Source organism: Cibotium barometz, chromosome 38 (genome assembly GCF_041138505.1).
Source record: "Cibotium barometz isolate CiBa-2024 chromosome 38, ASM4113850v1, whole genome shotgun sequence".
Lineage (NCBI taxonomy): Eukaryota > Viridiplantae > Streptophyta > Polypodiopsida > Cyatheales > Cibotiaceae > Cibotium > Cibotium barometz.
This window is the reverse complement of record NC_141083.1, coordinates 11,867,329-11,890,389: the sequence shown is the minus strand read 5'-3', so window position 1 is coordinate 11,890,389 and position 23,061 is coordinate 11,867,329. Positions and strand designations below refer to the sequence as shown.

The following is a 23,061-nucleotide window of genomic DNA, read 5'->3' as shown; positions in this document are numbered from 1 at the left end:
CCAGAAACCTGGAAGATACATAATGCATTTCATGTGAGCCTTTTGAGGCCTTTTATTGGCAATGTGCCAGAAGATATGGTGCCAGAGGAACAGCCTGAAGTGGAGGAATTGGATGAAATTCTGGTTCCTGAGCAGATTCTGGCCCATAAAGACAGAAAAGTGAAAGGACAAGTTGCAAGAAGGTACTTGGTGAAATTCAGAAATTATTCACCAATGGATGCTAAATGGATGGATGAGGTTGAACTGGCTGATTCACCTCAGTTGATGCAACTTTACAAGGAAGCCTTCCTGTTAGAACCTGCAATGATTTAATATGCTTTTTGAAGCTGAATTCTGAATGACCTGTACATTTGTATTATATGTTTGGCAATGTACAGTTTTGACATTTGTTGTCAATGACTTAATCAATGAATGAACTTTCAGTGCTTTGAAGTTGTATCTGTTACGCTTCAAATGAATGATTTACATGTTGTGACACTAATAGTACAAGATATGCTATCGCCCTGTGTTGCATTTGGAAACATGTATTTGAAAGGCTTGAACCTGCGATGGCACAAATGGTAGTGGGGAATTCCTATCATCGCCCCGTGTCATCCGTTGGCAGGAGATACATGCGATGACACTAATCACATGGGGAATCTTGTGATCGTCCTGTGTCATCCGTTTGCATGTGGACTTGCAATCGAGGTCGCTTGCTTCTTTCAAGAGGGGGGTATGTCACCAGGAGGTGAAACTTTTTGCAGTTGTTTTCCTTATTTACATTTTTTTAATAAATATATATATTTTTCTTTTCTTTCTCTTTGGTTGCTGTTGCTTTCCCCCGGTATCTCTTGGAAGGGCTTGGGCCATTGCAATGTCAGAATGGGTCAGCCAGTGGGACTTTGGACCAGTGGTTGGCTAAGCCTGAGAACTGCACTGAAAGATGACAGTGCCCAGGACATGGGCACTGAAAGATGAAGGACAGTGTCCAGGACATGGCCACTGAATGAGGGTATAGGCCAGTTTACATTAGTAAGTGGCTGCCACCGAAATGTGAATGTATCTTAAATTCTAAGCAAATTCTGAAGTGACCATAGTGGTCAAAGATGGTTAGGAGACCAAAAGGAATGCAGATGACATCATCCCTAAAATTTAGGGAACTGCTATTTTTGGCAGTGTCGGAATTGAAAAGTGTTCGCGTCAGTTTGTGCGGAATGTCAAGGGGACCAAAAGCTGACTAAGGACTGTTGTGAGAATGTGAACCAGTTAGGAGATTTTTAGCCTGGAAGATTGCATGTGGAAAAGGCTTAAAAATGTGCGAAGTGTCAAATTTTGGTGCATTTTCCTCATAGAGAAGAGGGAAGCGTGGGAATTTGGGAAGAGGAGGCTCATTTGCAGCCATCGTGTGGTTTTGTTGCAAGAAAAACAGCTATGGTGGTGCACTCCCTTGCCCTACAACTCATGAATTGAGGGTTGAGCTTGCTCCCCACAACCTCTCTCTCTCTTTCTCTCTCTTGCAGACTATGGAAATGCTTTCATAAGATAAAATCAGGTACAATTGTGTGAATTTCATGCTTATATGCAAAGGCCAGTTGCCTCTTTGAACAGGAACCGGTGTAGTTGGTTCCTACACCAAAGCAGGGACGGAAGAGGGTAGTAACCTCTTCAATACAATGCTGTTTCAGCACTGTTTAGGTGTTGTTTTTGGGCTGTTATGTTGCCCGGTTGATGCCAAAATGCAGTAGGACTTTGCTAAAGTCCTCCAGGACAATACAAGGGTTATTTTGGGTTGAAAACAGAGCTGAAAACAGGTTTGTGCAGAAAATTACAGCAAGCTGGGACTCCATTGGATAGTCTAATGCCTATGGAAGTGAGCCTGTCAGTTGGGACTCATTCTGAGATGTTATGGAACAGTTTTAGTGCAGTTATGCTGGCAAATTTCTCTCAGAATTTGTAAAACTCAGCTGATGCAAGTAGAGTGCTATGTTGCACTTGTGCTTTGTAATTTCCAACCTTTTAACAATAAAGAAATACCGCAAGGGGCGCCGGACTTCGGGGCCAATGTGCTTTTGAGCGAGGGAGCGAGGATTCTGTGATTGTGTGTCTGAGTTAGTCCAGGTTATTTGTGAATGAATTACCGCTTTATGTGTCCATAGACCGGTTTTAAAAAGCGTTATGAATTTGCCAATGAGAAGGCAACTCAAGACGAACAGCCACATCATTAATCATTTGTTTGATCTTGAATGGTCCATAATACCTGTTAGAGAGTTTGATGAATTGACTCTCCTTTCCCTTCTTCTTCTTCAAGCGTGCCTTCTCAAACTTGAGAAGCATCTACTGACCCTCCTTATAGTCAGTCTTCCTTCTATGCTTGTCAGCAGCTTTCTTCTGCTTGACTTGAGTGAGCATCTGGTCAAAGTTTTGTACAAATCCATCAGCTGCAAATATCTTCTCTTTGGTTTGCATTATGGGCAACAAGTGCAGCCTTCCATAAACTACTTCAAAGAGCGCTTTTCGTGTAGAAGAATGAACAGTGTTGTTGTATGCAAACTCCAGAAGAGGCAAATACTTCTCCCAAGTTGCTTTCTTTTCAGCACAAAAGCACTTTAGAAGATCTAAAATCTGTAAGTTGACATTTTCACTTTGTCCATCTGTTTGGGGGTGATAAGAAGAAGAAAAATCAAGCTTAGTTCCCACATTCTCAAAGAGGGCTCTCCAGAATAAACTGGTAGTCCTCGGATCTCTGTCTCCCACTATGGACTTTGGAAGCCCATGATATTTGAAGATTTGAGCCAAATAAGTAATGGCCATCTGTTCGGCTCCAATTGCTTTCTTTACTAGAATGAAGTGAGCCATTTTATTGAACCTATCCACAATTGTCCATATGGCATCATTCCCTTTGGGAGTTTTTGGCAATCCTGTAATGAAGTCCATGGCAATGCTTTTCCATGGTTTGCTTGGAATAGGCAAGGGTTGTAGTAGGCCTTGCGACTTACCTTGATCAAACTTCACCTTTTGGCACGTGATACATTTATGAACAAATGTCTCAATGTCCTTCCTCATAGAAGGCCAATAGAAATATCTTTCTATCATTTGTGTGGTAGGGAGAATTCCCCTATGACCAACAAATGGAGGGGCTTGGCATTCCTCCATAACTCTTTTCCTTAAATCTTTCACTATGCATAGCTTATCCTTCATCATTAAGAAACCTTCCCTTAGGAAGAAAGGCATCCTAATGTTTCCTTCTTGTAAGCAGTGCCATATCTGAGAAAAATCTGCATCTGTAGCATATAAATCACGCATTACTGTGAAGTCGGTGTGGTAGCCAATAGTGATGGCACCAACTTCAGGTCTCCTGGATAAAGCATCAACAACCAAGTTGTTTTTACCCTTCATGCTCTCCACTGTAAAGTGAAACATGGACAAGAAATTTGCCCATCTCATCTGCATAGGTGACATCTTCTTCTGGGTAAGAAAGTACTTTAGACTTTGGTGATCAGTCTTGACCACAAAAGTAGTACCCAAGAGATAATGCTTCCAGATGGTCAAAGCATGAACCACCGCAAGCAATTCCCTTTGATAGGTGTAGTTCTTTTCAGCTTCTTGCAACTTCCGGCTTTCATAGGCAATCGGTCTTCCTTCCTGCATGAAGACAACACCAATGCCTACATCGGAAGCATCACAATGTATTACAAAATCTTTATTTAAATTTGGCAGATGCAAAACAATATTTTTGCTCGCCTCTTCTTTCAATCTTTTGAAGGCAGCTTCCTCACTTTGAGTCCACTTGAAAATAGCCCTCTTTTTGCACAAGTCATGCAATGGTGTAGCAATGTGTTCAAAGTAGTGCACATACTGCCGGTAGTAGGAGCAAAGTCCAAGAAAGCTTCTCACTTCATGGACATCCTTCGAAGTTGGCCACTCCACAATGGCCTTGACTTTGGTTGGATCCATCATTCGCACACCTGCTTGGAGAATGTGCCCTAAGAACTTGATTTCTTGCGAAAAGAACTCACTCTTCTTTGGATTTATATACAACTTATGTGTTCTGAGTTCTTGAAATACTATAGCTAAATGCTTCTTGTGTTCCTTGTCATTTCGTAAAAAGACAATAATGTCATCAAAGAAACTTTCACAAAATTTTCTGTGTTTACTGAAAATCCGACCCATCATTCGGTTGAAGGTCGCTGGAGCATTAGTCAGATCAAAAGGCATGACCAAGAACTCATAGAGACCAAAGGTGGTGCAGAATGCAGTCTTTGAGATGTCCTTCGGTGCAATCCGAACTTGATGATACCCACTTTTCAGATCAATGCGGTTGAAGATTGAAGCTCCACTGAGTGTGTCCAAGATATCATCGATTCTTGGAATAGGGTATCTATTCTTCACAGTGTCCTTGTTTAGGGCTTGGTAATCCACACACATGCGGAAAGAGCCATCCTTTTTTTGTACCAGCAAGATTGGCGAGCAGTAGGGAAAGTGGCTAGGTCGGATCAAGCCCTTCTCCAGTAGTTCATTTACTTGTCTCATGATCTCCTCCCGTTGTGAAGCACTCACCCGATAAGAAGCTTGATTCGGAGTCGAGCTTCCTGGAATGAGATCTATCTTGTGGTCTTCAGGTCTTTCAGGTGGGAGTTCACCTGGAAGAGACTCACTGAAACAATCTTTGAATTGTTGCACAAAATTCATATGCTCAACATTTACATCATTTTCAGATTTACTTTCTTGTGCAAAAACCAAATAACTGCAAATGGAACTTTTCATTGCTTTCTTAATGTGTGCATGACCAACAAGAGGAATGGAGTTTCCCCGAACTCCTACTTCTAATGCAATATTCTTTCCTTTATGAGTAATCTTGATTTTATCTTCATCTGGGCCGTTGTCACCAATTGGCCGACCATTTGGTCCATCTCCAGTTTTTGTGTCTCGTTCACTTGAGGCCAGGCCGGTGTCTCATGTGAAGAGGCCAGTATTTTGCTGACGTGGATGGGAGCCAGACTGGTGCCACCCGTGTGTTAGCAGGAAGGTGTCGTATGGACGGGAGCCAGACTGGTGCCACCCGTGTATGACCTGGACTATGTTCTATTCATGGGATTGTCACTCTTGCCTATGGGACTGTCACTCCATAGGGAGGCTCGTGCCTGGAACTGTGTCTTACCTATGGGACTGTCACTCCATAGGAAGACCAAGATTTATGTTTTACGTCGTGCCATTTTTGTGCCGACAGATATTTTGTACTTGTTCCATGAACGGGAGATATGTCCATGATACTATTTGCACATACACTCATGTTCTGCATGTTTGAAACTGTTTTCGCATGACTTGTATTTTTGTGTTTGCTTGCTTGACGTGTTACTTACTGAGCGGGGACGCCTGCCAGTGAGTCGTGAAGTTTGCTCTGTCTTCTGACGAGTTTTGTTGCGTGTGAACAGGTGGTAAGTGTATTGCACATGTTGGTTTAATATTTTATATTCTAACCTTTTGTTTTATAAGGTTATATGTTCACACTCACTTAAAAGTGGGCACCCACTTAGGGGCCAAGGTGGGGAGCCACACTTGACTTGTGTGTGTGTGGGGGTGGGTGCATGGTCACCTACCCACACCACCATGGAACTGGCCACCCACATGCAAACGTGGGGGAGCCAGCCAACACTATGGTTTTACTCCTTCTCCAACCTGTACAAAAAGAGAGCCACCACCTCCATTGTACCAACCTTGGCGATCATCTCCTTGGTTTTGTTTTCAAACGACGCCATCTCCACCATCTCAGCGGCCGGCGATTCAGTTCCTCCACGCCTCTTCAGGCTGCAGCCAGGCGTCTCCTCCCTTGCAAGCGGGTGCTCCTCCTCTCACAGCAGGCGGCTGTGACCTTTGTACGGGGTTGTGTTTTGCATACTGGCGCCTCCCCCACTTCAGTACTGCTGCGCCTCCTCCTCTCATCAGGCTGCGCTTCTGTACCCTTTACTGGTGGCTGCGCTGGTTATCCAGTGGGCTGCTCACTACACAAGACAGCTGCGCAGGCTGCAGGCGACTTTACTGGCTCAGGGCGGCTGCGCTAGTCCTCTTACAGTCGGCTATTCTCTCTGCACTACAGGCAGCGCAGGCTGCAGCCAGACGCTTCCTGTCCATACAAGCTGCGCTTCATCACCTCAGCAATCGGTGATTTTCCCCTGTCCAGCAGATTGTGCTGATTCTCCAGCAGCACGCCTCCTCACCTGTAGGCGACCTTGTAGGTGGCTGTGTGCTGCATCTACAGCAAACAGCTGCGCCTACTCCACTTCCTCACCTGCAGGCAACTGTGCCATCTCACAGGCTCCTGCAGCCGGGTGTTACATCTTTCAACAAGGCAGCTGCTCCATCTCCTTTTGGTAAGAGGTTGTTACACCTCCTATCCATAGACGGCTACCGGTGGTTTTGCACCTTCTTCAGGTGGTTACGCCTCTCACAGCAAGCTGCCTTCCTCAACCTCCTCGACAGGCTGCTGTGCCTCGGTGTCTCTCTCAAGTAACTGCACACAGACACCATGAGTATTGGTCTTCCATTTGCCATCCACAAGTAAGTGAATTTTCAGATTTAAGTAAAGTACTTTGTTATAAATTTGATAAGGGATTCTCTCCACGGAAACACTCGTTCGGTGCCGGGTAGTCCAAGCTCTTGGAGAACCACGGTCCAAAGGTGCTGAGATCGGGAGAGCCAGGCGTTAGTATGAGAGCGCCTGTTTGTGCGTGGTCTTGGAACACCAGTGGGGCACTCTCCGCGGAGTCCAGGGAAAGCACAGGACCGTAGAGACTGGACCTCTCAAGTGGTCGCTCTACTTCGAACGTCGACTTCGAGCCTTTTGTTTGGTACTGTATTCATTCGTACATGGACATCATCTGGTTCTTGGAACCCATGGAGCATTGTATTTGTTAAATACTCCCTATAAATATATCATATATTGAGGGGGGGGCCGGCCCGTTCCGACCCCAGTGCTGGTGTCCATCTATCTCATTTCATTTCATTTCAATTTCAAGTTGTTATTAAGTTGTCCATTTCAAATTGTGGTATTAAGTTGTGCTATTATGCGTGTGGGTGTCCAACGGAGTCTATTCCCACTTGACGGGATCGGTTTCAGCCGTACACAGGTATAGCTTTGACCTTGTGCATCCAAGGCATTCCCAGCATTGCATCACACCCTTGAGTAGGGCCTATGAGAAAATCCACATGATCCAAGCAGTTTCCTATGTGAATCCTCAAAGGATCCTTCATAGGGACAACTTGTTCTTGTCGACCAAAAAGTGTGTCAGCAATAGTGGGTATACCTTTGTCTTCCTCCATTAGGCCAATGGATCTGGCCACCTCTTCAGAGATGAAGTTATGAGTAGACCCAGAGTCAATCATAACTACCAGAGACTGATTTCTTAACTTACCAAATGTCTTCCATGGTTGTCTTTCTTTGGCGTTGTGGCTGGCTTCTGGAACTTGCACATCAGCTATGGTACCAACCTTAGGTTTTGATGTTTCTTCTTCGGTCCTCTTCTCAGCATCCTTCTTTTTGCATTCCCAAGCCATGTGCCCTTTTTGTCCACACTGGAAGCATCTTCCTTCTTTGATGTGTTGCTCTAGCTCCTCCTTTGACAGCTTCTTGAAGATTGGTTTAGGCTTTTTGGTTTGATCTTTGGAATTGGATGATTTGGAGGTTACATAAGGCTTCTTCTCTTGGTTCTTTGCCTTCTCTTTAAGTGTGGCTCCTCCGAAGAAGACCCCTTCCTCTTTATCATCCACTTCATGTCACGAGATTCTGCATTCAATGCAGACTCCATGCAATCCTTCAGAGGCATGAGAGGATGTAAGAGAGGATTCAAACCTCCCTTAAACTTGCAGATCACTTCACTATCATTGATGGCGATGTATTGAGGAGCTTTGAGGTAGACCTCCCAAAACCGATTAATATACGTTTGCACATTATCTCCTTTGAACTCCTCCCAAGTTTTTGGATTGAGATTCCTGGTAACAAGTGTTAGATACCAATTACTAGCAACTTCTCTAAGATGTATAGCTACCTGATGGAGTTTAGATTCTTCCGAGAAGTTCCGGTTCTTGAAAGCCAAATCAAACTCCCAGATGAAGGCTAAGATCTTTGAGATGTCACGGTCCTTCCCATCAAAGTAAGGCAGTTTCACACTTCGATCTCCGAGCTTGTAGGTCTCTTTCTTCTCTTTCTCCTTGGTATCTTGAACAGCTGTCTTTTTCACCATCATGGGTGACTTTGTTGGTGATATATTAGAGGAAGCTATGATGTAGGGCTCTAAGAAAACAGCTTGCCCAGATGGATCGGGACCAATGATTCCCTTCTCATAGAGGTATTCCTTTGCAAGCAGCATAGGATCACCTAAATCTGATCTCTTCACATAATCTTCAAAATGAGATACCTTGGAATGGTTGATGGCCTTCTTTGACACTACCGCTTGCACAACTGGATCGGTCAGCAGGTCCTCCATTTCTTTGATTCGGCGAAGGAGCGCCTCCTCACCATAGGCATGAGAATTACGTCATATTTCTTCATTTTGGCCAAAGGATCCTGAAGTTCGTGGAGAATCACACAAGTGTTGGAGAAACTCACCTGTCTGTGTGCCACCCCAATGGCCTACCGATGGGTCACACAACCGGTTATCTTCTCTTGTGGCAAGGATGCTCACAAGAGTGAAGTCCTTTGATGAAGAAAATCAGCAAGCTCTTCTTCAACTCTTCAAAGCCTCTTCTTGAGTAGCACCTCCGTCTTCACATGATAGCCTTCTCTCTTGAAAAAAAAAAAAGAGGTTCTCTATACTTGGTAGAGAATAAGCTAGTCTTAAAAAATGCACAAGTTTACATGAACTCTCCTCTTCCAAAATGAAGGGAATCACCTCCTTTCATAGGTGAATTCCTTTCTAAAAAGCTTTCTTAGTTTAAAATAGAAAAAGATTACACATGTTAGGTTGCATGGGAAACTTTTACACATGTTTTAGTTTGCATAGGAAACTTTCCTTTGTCAACAAATAGAAAGAGTTAGTTCTCTTTCCCTCTTTGGAAAATAGAAAGAGATGCTTATAACTCAAAAACGAATTTTCATGTGCAACTGAAGAGACAGTTGCTGAGATGGCCTGCGCGAGTCGCCACATCACCTCAAAAAAAAAGTAGTAAAAAAAAAAAAGAAATTGCCTGGGGGGGGATTTTGACCGCTCTGATTCTGTTGTTTTGTTTCTGTGTACAGTTATGTTGGAAGAACTTTTGTTAAGGCAAGTGGTAAGCCGCTTGACATCTTGGACAAGTTGAATGATATGGCTGGGTTTGAATCACATGAAGAGATCCAACTGTTTGAGGTATGCTGCTAATAGCAATTTTGGTTTAATAATCTCCTAAGAAAGATGGTCCAGTTTAGAGGAATCGGCATACTGCTTTTGATACACAGGAAATCAAGTTTGAGCCTAATGTCATGTGTGAACCTATCGAGAAGAGAGCAACATTTAGGGCAAGCCAGGTACGGTTTCTGAAGTGACTTCTTCTTCCTTTGTTTACTTCTTTGAGGAATCCCTGTAAATTATGCTGCACACGCGTGCCTGCGCCCATGCTACTACACATGCAAAGTGCTCTACTTGCAATCAAAGTTTCTACTAACTAATCCTCATTTCTCTAATACTGTTGAGTTTTTTTTGGTGCACCCCAGCTGGAGGACGGGGATATCATTTGCTTTCAAAAAACTCTGACCCGGGAGAATTTGCTGCAGTACCGGTACCCTGATGTTCCTTCTTATTTGGAGTATGTAAATAACCGGCAAGTAAGTCCACCTATTGAAATTGATCGATATATGCAATAAGTATGGATTTTTGAGTTCAAATGGAGGTTTTGTTTGTGCAATTTACTTTGAAGATTCTAGGTTGTTAACCATGTTTATGCATATCTATTTAGCATTTCTCCATTTTTGCTATGCCTATAAGCTTAAGGTCAGTAGCTTTCTGCATCCTGCTTGATGATAAGTTGAGTGCCGTTTTGGCTGGCATGTCTAAGGGATAACTGCCTGTTTATGTAGCAATGTATATCAAGAATCATGCAGAGTTTTGTGTTGACAAATTCAAAACTTCTCCCATGGAAGAATATTAATGAAAATTCTACTTCGTTTTTGAAGGTGGTACACTTCCGGCGGCTTGACAAGCCCAAAGAGGACGATTTTTGTCTAGAACTGTAAGTTCTGCAACCACTCTTGGAATTACTCTCAAAATTACCTACTTGCTCTCTGTGAGAGCAGAGTGAGCATGTGATACATTAAGGAATATGTTGGGTGATACCTCCTGTCTTTGTCTTGAATTATGCCTCCTCTAATAATTTTACTTCAACAGGTCAAAGCAACATTTTTATGATGATGTTACTGAGAGAGTGGCTCGGCAAGTTGGCTTAGATGATCCTTCTAAGATAAGGTTGACATCTCACAACTGCTATGCCCAGCAGCCAAAGCCACAGCCTATTAAGTATCGTGGTGTAGAGCGGCTTGGTGATATGCTTATCCATTACAACCAGGTGTCCAATCAAGTAATGACTAGGGTTTCAATTTGAATGGTATCATCAGTGTGGTTTTGTAGGTTTTTTATTGGGGGGTGGTGTAACTTTTCACTGACTTGAAAACTAAGTGCTCATAGTAGGATTTGTCGTCCTCAGATGTCAGATATCCTATATTTTGAAGTTCTGGATATACCGTTACCAGAGTTGCAAGGGTTGAAGACTCTAAAAGTGGCTTTTCACAACTCAAAAACAGAGGAGGTTAGAACCATGCCTTCTACCATTAAGTGTGGTACTGAGTGACAAGTTTTCTGCGAGCTTGGTTCATTCTCCGCCATGCTTAACTGCTGTCAAGTGTGTCGTACCGCATGAGCGCCAAGTTTTCTTAGCAACCTTAGTATCTTCTCCACTTCTACTGATTGGTCTATTTGCTTGGAAAATGTATAGGTTTCAGTACACAACGTTAGGCTTCCGAAGCAAAGTACTGTTGGAGACGTGATATGTGAGCTGAAGAAGAAGGTGAGTATAGGCCAGCTGTTTAAATGATTTTGGAGATCTAGGATGACAAACTGTCTGGTCATTCTAGATCGGCAGATTTAAGTTCTGGTGCTTTTTGTGTCGTCTTTCTTATCTTTGACACATCAAAGGTGGAGCTTTCCAATCCAAAAGCAGAGCTCCGGATTTTGGAGGTTTTCTACCACAAAATATACAAGGTCATTATATCAATACTGTGGAATTTGAACAGCTTTCTACATCTGTTTCTGTCAAGGTTGCTGAGCATTGCCTTCTTCTTCTGCAGATATTTCCATTAAACGAAAAGATTGAGAACATAAATGATCAGTACTGGACTCTACGGGCTGAAGAGGTAGCATTTTTAGGCCAGAGATTATGGGCAATGACAGCATGCCTGTTGATTATGAAATGGATTAACTCTGATTATCAAGCCTACGATGCTATTGTTTCGGTTATCATTCTTATGATTCTCATTTATTTTCAAAGCAAGTACTGCATGACTTTCACCTTGTAGGGTGCATACTTAACCGTACCTTTATCTTGGCCTGGAGCTTGCAAGCTTACATAGAACATGTTGAGAGAATAGACACCATTTAATGGTATCTATGACTTCTTATTCATCTTTCATTTCATCACACCCATCCATGACAGGGTAGGTTTGTAATCAAATGGTGTCAACCTGCTCATCTGGGTGTGCAATGAAGTATTCCCCGGCATGTGTAGGAAGGACTGTGTATTGGCCTCTGATCATGTAGTAGACTGGGCATCTGGGAAGGAAACGCTTCTATCATGTATTAGTCTATCATTTCCATTAGAGCTGATTTATTTTTCTATGGTGGAGACTCCAGCACAGGCGACTTTGTGATGGGATCCCATCATCAATTTCAAATGTTCTAGATCGTCTCTCTCACACACACACACTCTTCTTCACAAGTGGAGCTTCTATGGAGTCCCAAAGGAGCCTACTGTACACCACATTACTTCTCACACAGTTAAGGGGGTTACGGTACTCACCTCCATGACACCATCCACTGTCAATTTACACGAGAGGACAGAGTCCAGTAACCAAGTCTAGGAAGCAGCCCTGCATCCCTTTTCTTATGAATCGAAGTCCAAACACAGATCAATCGCATGCCGTACTTTTCAAAATAAGTAGTATGATGATAAATCCAGAGCTAACTGTGAGACTAATGTCTGTGCGGGTGTCTTTTTTTGTGGTGGTCCTTACATTCCTGATGTTCAAAATAAGTAGTATAATGATAAATCCAGAGCTAACTGTGAGACTTATGTCTGTGCGCGCGTCTTTTTTTTTGGTGGTCCTTAGATCCCTGATGAAGAGAAGGGGCTGGGACCACAAGATCGTTTGATACATGTCTACCACTTCACGCGAGATGCGACTCAAAATCAAATGGTGTGGGCTGCTGGCAGTAGGCATCACGAAAGATTTTGTGCAACCATTCATTCTCTTTCAAGTTCGTTTTTTTCTACCATATGCTATAGGTCAAAAGGATGGACTTTTTCTTTTTATGATGATCAGGTGCAAAACTTTGGGGAGCCTTTCTTTGTAGTCATTCGTGAGAATGAGACGTTGCTCGCCGTGAAATCCCGAATCCAAAAGAAGCTTGAAGTCTCCGATGATGAGTTCTCAAAGGTGAGAACCAGCAGTGTCACTGGATTGCTTTGCCTATTGGACCCCTGGCTTCAACAATGTTCATTCTTATAGGAAATTTTGATATACATACTTCAATATGCAGTGGAAGTTTGCCTTTGTATCTTTGGGGCGGCCAGAATATTTTGTAGACTCCGACATCATCGGTAGCAGATTCCAGGTATTGGTGTCATGCAACCCCCCCCTCCTGTTAACCTGATGGCAGCCCACCGCCCCCTCCCACAAATTATGATTTCCACATGCGCCCCCATCCCGCCTCCCTCTTCTTTTCCCCTTATTCCCTGTTGCGCATCGACCACCATGACGTGAGGAAGAGGAATTCACATGCACCATTTCAAAAAATGGGGAGCCACAGCAAAAGTCACTGTGACTGCTGCTGCGGCTGCCCGTTTTCAAAACATGTAGTGTTTCCTTTCTCTTTATGTTGATTGTACACACGACTCTTCTAATCTGCAAGTTCTATTGGAATTGAGAGGGTTGTAACAGAATCTTTCTTGTGTTCTTAATATTCCTGTATAGAAAAAGGAGACATATGGTGCTTGGGAGTATTATCTTGGCTTGGAGCATGCTGACTCTTCACCAAAGAGATCACACCAGGCCAATCAGGTGGTGTTTCTGTTTACAGGCACATGCATATACTGTTTTTTCTGTGATGGATATTGGCAAAGGTGACCTGCTGAAGTTCAATTTTCAAGCCCAACCGTGCTCTTGGTATTTATTAATTCTCTCTTCTGGCTGCAGAATCGGCATAGCTTTGAGAAGGCTGTAAAAATATATAATTAAAGAAGGCTTGATTATATGGTTGCTTCCACCTTAGTGGGGGTGATTGTGTTTTCTCAATGGCTTTCCACAAGAGCCTCTCGTCTGCTACTTCTGAGTAGCACTCTGGTATGCCCCAGTGCACAAAGCTGGGTTGTAAAAAATAAAAAATAATCTGTAAAGTGTGTATAACTAGAGAGAACTCTAGACATGAGAGTTTTCACCCATGTTAGGGATAGTGAGTTACGCTCTCTGGTCATGGTAACTTCTTGATGCAGTGATTGCAGCTCCTATAGCTGGCCTATCTGTGTGATATTATCCTCACATATTTAGAGTGGCTTTTGGCATATGTGGCATGCTGGGGAAAATCATGCCATTGGTTGTCCCAGGTTGCTTGGGTGTAAAGAGGGAGTTATTGATGTTCCTTGGGGATTCTCCCTTGTTCTGTAACCTTGGAGGCACTTTGTCTGGGTCAGTTGCTTTTGGAATTCCATTCTTTTCCGAGTGGGGAATAAAGTAATGAACAATTTTGGCAACCCTTAAGACTTAACTTCTGGCACTTAATCGTGAACTTAGCACAGCGACGTCTATTTGATTTTGTAGGTTCTTTTTGTTTTCTTGCTTGACAGTGGTGGCCTGAAGAGCTGTACGTTAAATAAGGAAGCACTACACACGCACACACACATATATATATGTTAAGTATGTACATGTATAAATAGATATATGTATATATGTATTTATGTATATGCATGTATAAACGCCCGCGCCCGCGCCCGCGGCGGACACATATATCACTAATGCAAACTTCACCTCCTCTTGAGATAAGTCTGATGATGATAGGGTCTTGTTGCGAACTTAGACTTCCTAGTTATACGCTATGAAATTAATACAATAAATGTACATGCAATTCTCCATAATTATGACTCAGTAGCGTTTCCTTAAGCCGACACATCCGGCTGGTCGCTTTGAGATTGGTTATAATTATTTTTCATTCACTTGAAAAAAGATCAAATTTGTACAAATTCACTAAGGTTTACACCAAGGCCAAGAATTGATATGCATTATAACACAAAAGGCTTGGTTGCATACACTTTGTGCTGCTAAAAGGATGGGAGTCTTTGAAATGACAACCCTTTTACCCCAGTTATGGTCCCAATGTCCTTAAATTTAGAAAAGTAGTATTGAGAATCTTATTACAAAGTATTGAAGATACCTCGATGTCTTTGTTTTCCCCGACTCATAGGAACAATAGTCTTTTCAACCAAAGGAGAAGTCGCAGTGAAGTGGGTTATGCTCACAATGCATCAGCAATCACATTACTTTAACCTATTTCAAGATAAAAGTATTGCATCAACTCAACTCTCTTCAAATATGTTTTTGCTCTCGAAATGCGTACTAATTGCTGAAAATTGTCCCATACAGATAATAGTCTACACTGCTTTAATGCAAAGACCATAGCAAAAATAAGCTTCTTTGCATGCATGCAATACTTGGGTGATGATCATACCAACTGCTTTTTGGGGTCAAAATATGAGAATTGTTATGAGTCACAAATGTGTGTAGGATTAGAACTTAGTATTAGTGCATAATTTGTATGGAGGTCACTAAACAATTCTCTCTACAATCTCTCTCTTTCCTTTTCTTACATTTCTTTTTTAGTTCAGCTGTAGGCTCTTTGATTTCCTATTGCTTGATAGGTTGTGAGCATCCGTTAAAAAAATGCAAATATAAGAAATTAACTCAATGTTAGCTTAGGTATAGATAATAAAAGAAGCTATTGTTGGGGGGGGTGTTGATAACAGTGTAGGTAAAAGCAAAAATGACATGATAAGCAAGAGTGTTGGTAAATAAACAATGAGAAATAAGTCATTAAAGGATTTATATATCTTAATAATTTCTTATTTTGTGCTTTCTTTTCTTTTCAAGTAATGGAAATTATATGTTGTGTCTAAATTTTCTAGGCTTATGATAGAGGGAGAAAAAAGTGATAGAGAATGCGCATATAAATTTGATGCATAGAACGACGTAAATTTTAACAAGAAAGTTTAGAAATCATTTTGTAACAAATTTACAATTTGTGCAAACATTGTTTTTTGCCAACCATGAGGTAGTAAGAGAGGAGAAAGTAAAAAATGGGATGCATATTATTAGAAATCACAAGACCATACAAATAGAAAAACTATCAAAATGGAAAAATAAGTACAATTATTACCATATTTTGGGGGGAGGCATGCCTTGGTCTCTCTACTTCCACTACAAAAGTGAAGTTGACTTGTGATGCTTAACCTTGTTGGACTCGTTTATTCCATATTGTAGGAAAATGAACACCTTGGAGCCAAGGCCACTTAGAAACCATGCAAGAACACACAAAGCAACAACTAGTTTACAAGGGGAATCCACAATTCACTATAACTATTCAAAACAATACATTTGTTCCCAACTATTGGTTACATTGAAAGGAGAAGGAATCATCCTTTAGAATGATTAACTAGAAAGAAAAAGTGTCATGAATTTAGGGTGTGTGCACCCCGAATTGTCAAGGTTTGGAACTTAAACCACATGATTTGATTTTGATAAAGAGGAAGATTAAACCATGACAAGAAATTAACCCAAACCTTTGACTGTAACTAAATTCACTCTTGGCATGGGGATGAAAAAGTTTCTTGCCAGCAGTTAAACAATGAGATGGCTTGTTACATGATTATATGTGGGCTCTTGTAGGCTAGAGTTCTAGTATACGGCATTTTTAATATTCTTAGTTTGCATTGCTATTAATTGTTGGTATGTTGACTTGCTACTAGTTGTTTGCAAGTCAACATACCAACAAGTCAATTAGAGCTTGGCATATGCTGCATTGCTATTGATTTTTGGTATGTTGACTTGCTAAATCAGAGCTTGGCATATATGCTAAAAGTAAAATTTATGAAAAGGTTCTAAAGGATTTTAGGGACCAGTCAATTACCAACTTCAAACTATGGAGTAAAAAACTAATAAAGTCCAAGGCTAAGCACCAAGGTTGGTAGTATCATTAGTAGCGCAAACGATGAAAACACAAGGACGGGGCATCAAAGTGGTACTTGATAGCATAATTGTAATCCAAATCGAAATACAAAGGTTAGAAGATATGCATGAAGTCATATGTGGTGACAGAATGCAAGGCTAGTGCATGATTGGGACACTGATTTTTTGTTTTTCGAGCCGGGGTTAGAAGTGAGCAAGCTCGTTCTAAGACTCGAATAGAGAAATGCTTTTGTCATTAGCTTCATCGTCTCTGTTCTCAAAGGTGATTTCGCTACTTCCTTAGGGCATGACCCATTTGGGACACTAATCATACATCAAAAGGTGACCCGACCTTAAAAGTCAATCTCAAGATAAGGAAGACTCACCCAATGGTTTAGGGAGTTCTTGCAAAAGAATACGAGATAATTGCTCAGGCCACTTTGGTCACATATGTTGTTCTTGTAACAAGTTGCTAGGCAGTAAAGATGAGGAGACCAAATATGCACCTCTTCTAGAATGTGGCGACTTTGATGATTGGATTTATGTTTTGGCCACTATGGGCACTCTCCTAGAGAAACTTGCAATTAGATTCACTTGGTTAGATGGAATGGAGATGACTACTTTGTACATCTTGAGCTCAATAGCTCTCCTCAAGCCAATGAGGGATGACATGTTGAGCTTAGTAGCTCTCCTCGAGTTGATGAGTCATCGATGATATGTCAAGAGAAGAGAGCATCTCAACTTGCCAAGATATCCCCACCATTAATCCCATTTAATGAAAATGTGTTGTGTGCCATAAACAATTAACCTTCATTGGTTGCAATATGTTAAGAGGACGGGGATTCACATACCAAATAGTGGAAGGTTATCCTAAATTAGCCTTCACTCTAACTAAGCAAGTGGCCTATAGAACAAAACACCAAGTCTCTCATATTACTAAACATGTAAGCATGGCAAGGAAGAACCATAATGAAGCCAAAGCTAACAACAATGAGAGAGAGGCTAAACTAAAAGAGCTCATGAAAGCCAAAGATGATAAAATCTTAGGCAAGTGCTTGAAAACTTCAAGTCCTACTTCAAAAAATCTATCAAAAGAGCATAGGTGGAGAGTCTCATACCTTAAACAATGGCCTACTAGGCTTATGATCCGCTTGTGGACTAGTGAACCTATTGGTTGTTGGGCTTATTCATTGACTTGAGGGATTGTTGGGATTGCAAAGGTGCTGGTTAGAGACTTGCAAAATTATGAGCTTACTAGCTTGCAAAATTACAGACTTACCAGCTTGTAAGCTTACAGGCTTGCGAGCTTGGGCTTGCGAGCAAGCTTATTGGCTCGTGGGTGATGTATGGGGGTGGATGCATGTAGAATAGTTAAGGACATGAGAAAATGGGTGCATGCATGAAGTCTAAGGTTGAGTTGCGTAAGATATGGTGGGCTACCAACTTGAGTGAACTAATGGTGTATGTAGAGAGTGTATCGGCCATTTATAAATATAGGAAGGCCCTTCTTCATGAGAAATCCATGAATTCTTTCTTAAAAGAAGGAGAGTACTTTATGGTTGGTTTTTAACAGTGGTGCACATATCCATTGGCCATATGTTAGCTTTACCAATCATTTGAGTGGAAGAGATTGATTACTTGGAGTTGTACAAGGCCTAGGGATACACATAAAAACTTGAGGGATATTGAAGAGGAGAAGAGTTCAAATCTACTAGGTACGACAAAGCTACTACTAATTTTTCCAAGGTACAATTACCCCTTTTTCTTATAATTTACATTTTCCTATTCTTTTGTAAATAAGTTGGCTATTCTATGATGATTTTAATTTAAATAAAATTCTAAAAATAATTTCTTATTCTTTACACATTTCTAAAAGCTCAGATCTTAAAGCTCTAATTTTTATCCATTAACCTATAATTTAATGCTTAAACTTTGTAGAACCTTATCAAATTGAGGAAATCCTTTTGTTCCCTTGAGAATTAGAGATTGGGATAGACTACTCTAGTCTAGATGCTCTAAATTGAGGGGAACCTAAGTCTAGATGAGATTTTGGATTAAATTATAGATGATGGATCTTAATTAGGAGAATTAGACTTAAATTCCAAATTTAGAGTTACCCCCATGCCTAGAGAGAGAAACCAAGGATAAAAATGTAGAGAGATAATATAATAGCAAGATGAGATTACAAAGATAATAGCAAGATGGGAGAATTACCCTAGTTCAGTGAAAGGAAGTTAGGGATTGTTGAGATTTCAAATTAGAATTTCTTTTTGGGCGAGAATTCTAGAGAGAGAAATAAAAAGAAAGATAAATAGATGAGATAGAGTTAAGATTATCCCTATGCCCTAGATTTAATCTTTAAAAAACCAAATTGTGTAAATATGGATAAATTGGATCAATCTCTTCAAAGACAACTTATCTCTATAGAGAGAAAATCCTCATTAGTTCTTAGATCATGGATGCCTCATTATCCCTAATCTAGTACAAAGACATATTTTAGAAGGAAAGTATTGAGTGCATTAAAGAGACTAAATTAAATGATTCTTGGTGATGAATAAGAACTAGGATCAAGGTTAAGCGATAGGAAAAGCAAGGACTGGATGTGATCAATTCAAAGGCCAAGTCCTTAAGTTTGTGAAGGATTTGACAATGATATCAAAGGGAAATGAATCCAAGAAATCAAGGTTGGGATATTTTAAGGAACCTTCAACGAAGGAAAGACATTAAGATTGTCCAAAGACCCTTGGAGATTTTCATCATAAAGATAGAACCCAACTAAGAGACGTAGATAAATGACCTTAGAAAGATCTTCTCTGTATGAAAATAAATTTAGTTGAAGTTGAATAGAATGGCTTATGGAATCAAGGCTTGAAAGTGATCCTAAGGAAGGGAAAATATTGAGAAGACCTCGCAGGATATGTTGTGGCTAGAGGAGTTCAACTTGCTTAGAGTTTCCTAGAGAGCTGTGATGTCTTGTTGAGCTTGCGATGGTTTACACTACTTTAGATATGAATATGGTGTATATTGCTTGAAATCTTGCTTTATTGCTTAGAGACTATATTAATATGATTCATATGTGTTTGTTTGTGGAAGCGTGTGAGGTACTACTACACAAGTGTATGGATTATCCATGGGTGTATCACATGAAGGTAGTCATCTGAGACCTTGACCCTCTCGGCTGAACATGACTGTGCTTATGCACACGATTGGTGAGATGGAAATGAAGTGGCTCCAGAGTGAAATGGGAAAGGTAGTGCCTGGTGGCTAAGTATGTGTGTTGATGCTAGACATACGTGGCTCCTCACGTTGATACCTAGAATATTTGTGCTTGTGGGATAGTGACGACCTAGAATATTTGTGCTTATGGGATAGTGACTACCTAGAATATTTGTGCTTATGGGATAGTGAAGGTAGTCATCTGAGACCTTGACCCTCTCGGCTGAACATGAGTGTGCTTATGCACACGATTGGTGAGATGGAAATGAAGTGGCTCCAGAGTGAAATGGGAAAGGTAGTGCCTGGTGGCTAAGTATGTGTGTTGATGCTAGACATACGTGGCTCTCACGTCGATACCTAGAATATTTGTGCTTATGGGGGGATAGTGACAACCAATAGAAGTGTCTCTTAGGATTATTTGGTAGATCTCTAATACTAGTTGTTGTGAGAACCCTACCCCTCTATCTAAGGTAATGAAATCACACTAAGGATAGAGTGACTCACTCGAGGCCTCGTATCACAATATCCCAATGCTTGGCTATTCTACGAGTCTTCTCACTCTAACTAGAATAATCCTTATGCAAGAAAAGTGAATGATTCCTCCATGTGTTTTTCCTTCATAATTCGCACAAGTAGATCACATCGAGTGGTTCCCTAAGGCTCAATAAGATGTCATGCCTCCTCAATTATAAAGGTAGTCCTTCTATCCCTAGATTCTATGATTACCAGACTAAACTACTCATCCCAAGCTTTTCTCGTTCTAAAAACACAAGTTTATTTTGTTTTGGAAAAGTACCCACAACTCAAGTCCACCCACTTTCCAGTGTTTAATCCTTTTCCTACTTAAACCAGATCCATAGGCTCAATCTATCCCCATCTAATCCCATGGGTCTTCCACCCTCCATTGGCCTATGGAGCCAGTGTGAACTTGCCCACCTATAGTTGAAAATAGCCACTTTACTCACTCACACCACTTAAGATAAGTTCACACACACACTCCTTTGAAAAACGGCCCTTTCATAAAACAAAAACATACAAATCATTCCATACATGCATATATCATATGTCCATATTACATATCATAAAGTAACACATCAGTGTCACATCATCATCATAAATCTCCTCGCACCACGACCGTGAGAGCAGTACACAGCAATGAGCCTAAACACTCCTAAACCACTATGATGACCGGAGAGATCGACTTAGATGGAAACACATGAAGGTTTACATCCATCAAAGATTTTGTTTCCTTGGATTCCAAGAGGTAAATATTTATAAATTCTTAGAACTATATTAGCAGGAAAATCCATTGAGGCATACCAATAGTCTTATGTCTGATATGCATCTATGATAGATGATGAGACTCTTCTCCATTCTCCATCGATACGTCAAAAGGTTAGATCTTCCCTTGGATAGATTGGTAAAGAATGCAAATCCTTCGTTTATAGCCGAAGCAGTAAGAATGGCTGAGGATTTTACACAAGATTTTCATAAGGAGAAATCCCAGGAGAAGCCCTTTTTGCCTCCTCTCCCAAAGAGAGATCCACCTTATTCTGGGTTACCAAAGCTAAAGAGAAATTGGGGATAGGACTGGAGTCAAGTCTCAGAGGCCATTGGACCTAGAGGTTAGGATTCTTACCCTAGGATGCCTTTAGAATTGGAGAGTGTAAGTGTCCAATGCCAATAGCTAGGACACTTGATGAATGATTATCCCAATTACACCTGTTTTGCTACCTTTTCGATTCTTTGGTAAAAGACTAAATCACTTATGAATTATTTATGATTTATTTCTAATTATATGATCAACATAATTATTTGTCCCAAATGTGAAGCATGCCAATTTGGAAAGCAAACAAAGCATGTATTTCCACGTAACAGAAATGTGAGCAAAAATACACTAGATGTTGTGCATTCAGATGTATGGGGTCCAACTATGAAGACCATGTCTATGGGAGGCTGCAGGTATTATGTGACATTTATTGATGACTAGACAAGGAAAGTGTGGCTATACTTCATGAAGGAGAAGAGTGAGGTGTTCACTCATTTTTAGAATTTCAGAGTTATGGTGGTTGAAAAGCAAACAGGGAAATATGTAAAGTGCCTAAGGTCAGATGGAGGGGGAGAGTACTTCTCCAATGAGTTCTCTGAATTTTTGAAGAAAAATGGTATTCGGAGACAGTTTACATGCAGGTACACTCCGTAGCAAAACGGAGTTGCTGAGCGAAAAAATAGGCACATTGCTGAGATTGCATGAGCATTGATGGAAGAGAAGAATATGCCGCATAGCTATTGGGCTGAGGCTATTTCTACAGCAGTTTACATCATGAACAGGACTCCAACTGTAGCTATACATGATGTAACTCTAGAGGAGAGGTTTACTAGCAGAAAACCTGATTTGTCTCATCTGAAAGTCTTTGGATGCATTGCATATGTGCATGTGCCAGATGAGCTGAGAACTAAGCTGGATCCAAAAGCAAAAAAATGTGTGTTTATTGGATACTCCCTTGAGCAAAAGGGTAAGCAGGGATGTTGTCTTTGATGAGATGAGCAGCTGCTGGTATGTTGCTGATAAAGAAGCTGTTGGGACTGATGTGAGTGGAAATGTGGTTGCATAGAATGCAAGTCAGTAATCACAGTCTTTGAGTGGACTTGGAGAGTCCTCATCTAGTGGTTCAGTTGATAGACCATGGAGTGGCAGGCTGCGTCATAATACCAGTCCTGCAAATGTGATTAGTACATCACATAAAGGCAAAGACAAAGTGGTTGAGCCCCTTAGTATGCCTAACATTTTTGCAGGGCATTCTCATGTTGATGGAGAGTCTAGTGGCTCAGAGATAGTGGCTCAAAGATGAGCCTTGATGATGAGGAGCTTGGGATACCAGCTATGAGAAGACCTGGTGTAAAGAAGGCTATGGAAGATATGAATGCAAAGTTGCAAAGATCTGGGAGAGTGAAGAATATTGTGCAAAGGTTTATCTATGATGGTTATGTGGCACATCACTATGCATACATGGCAAAGGTTGTGTAGGTTGTAGAGCCCACATGCATTAATGAGGCTATTGGAAATGTATGTTGGGAGAAAGCTATGGATGAGGAGATGGATGCAGTATATGGAAATGAGACATGGGATTTAGTGCAATTGCCTGAAGGCAAGAAAGCCATTGGATGCAAGTGGGTGCACAAAGTAAAACATAACAGTTTTCAGCCTAGTTGCCAAGATGGCAACAGTGAGAGTTGTGATAGCAGTGGCTACGTTAAAGAAATGGTCTTTACATCATCAGATGGATGTAAAAAATGCATTATTTACATCAGATGTAAAGAATGCATTCTTGCATGGGGATTCGCAAGAAGAGGTGTATATGTTGCAGCCACCTGGTTATGAGGATGTGAGTCACCCTGAGCATGTTTGCAGG

The 23,061-nt window shown here is 41.1% G+C and overlaps 1 protein-coding gene across 2 annotated transcripts in view; it reads left to right on the top strand.

The window, feature by feature from the left end:
- The window catches only part of LOC147616352 (ubiquitin C-terminal hydrolase 12-like), a 62,789-nt gene extending 48,821 nt beyond the window's left edge, over nt 1–13,968 (top strand). Inside the window, exons 19-32 of one of the 2 annotated variants that reach the window (XM_086777406.1) lie at nt 9,212–9,320; nt 9,410–9,478; nt 9,665–9,775; nt 10,124–10,179; nt 10,335–10,512; nt 10,651–10,752; nt 10,939–11,010; nt 11,139–11,204; nt 11,291–11,356; nt 12,329–12,415; nt 12,542–12,655; nt 12,759–12,833; nt 13,193–13,279; nt 13,415–13,968. In XM_086777406.1, coding sequence (XP_086633532.1) covers nt 9,212–9,320; nt 9,410–9,478; nt 9,665–9,775; nt 10,124–10,179; nt 10,335–10,512; nt 10,651–10,752; nt 10,939–11,010; nt 11,139–11,204; nt 11,291–11,356; nt 12,329–12,415; nt 12,542–12,655; nt 12,759–12,833; nt 13,193–13,279; nt 13,415–13,456 — 1,234 coding nt within the window. In that variant the 3' untranslated portion in view covers nt 13,457–13,968. Of the gene's footprint in view, nt 1–9,211; nt 9,321–9,409; nt 9,479–9,664; nt 9,776–10,123; nt 10,180–10,334; nt 10,525–10,650; nt 10,753–10,938; nt 11,011–11,138; nt 11,205–11,290; nt 11,357–12,328; nt 12,416–12,541; nt 12,656–12,758; nt 12,834–13,192; nt 13,280–13,414 lie in introns of both variants that reach the window. The other variant, XM_086777405.1, reaches the window with a different exon arrangement.
- Nucleotides 13,969–23,061: the final 9,093 nt, after the last annotated feature.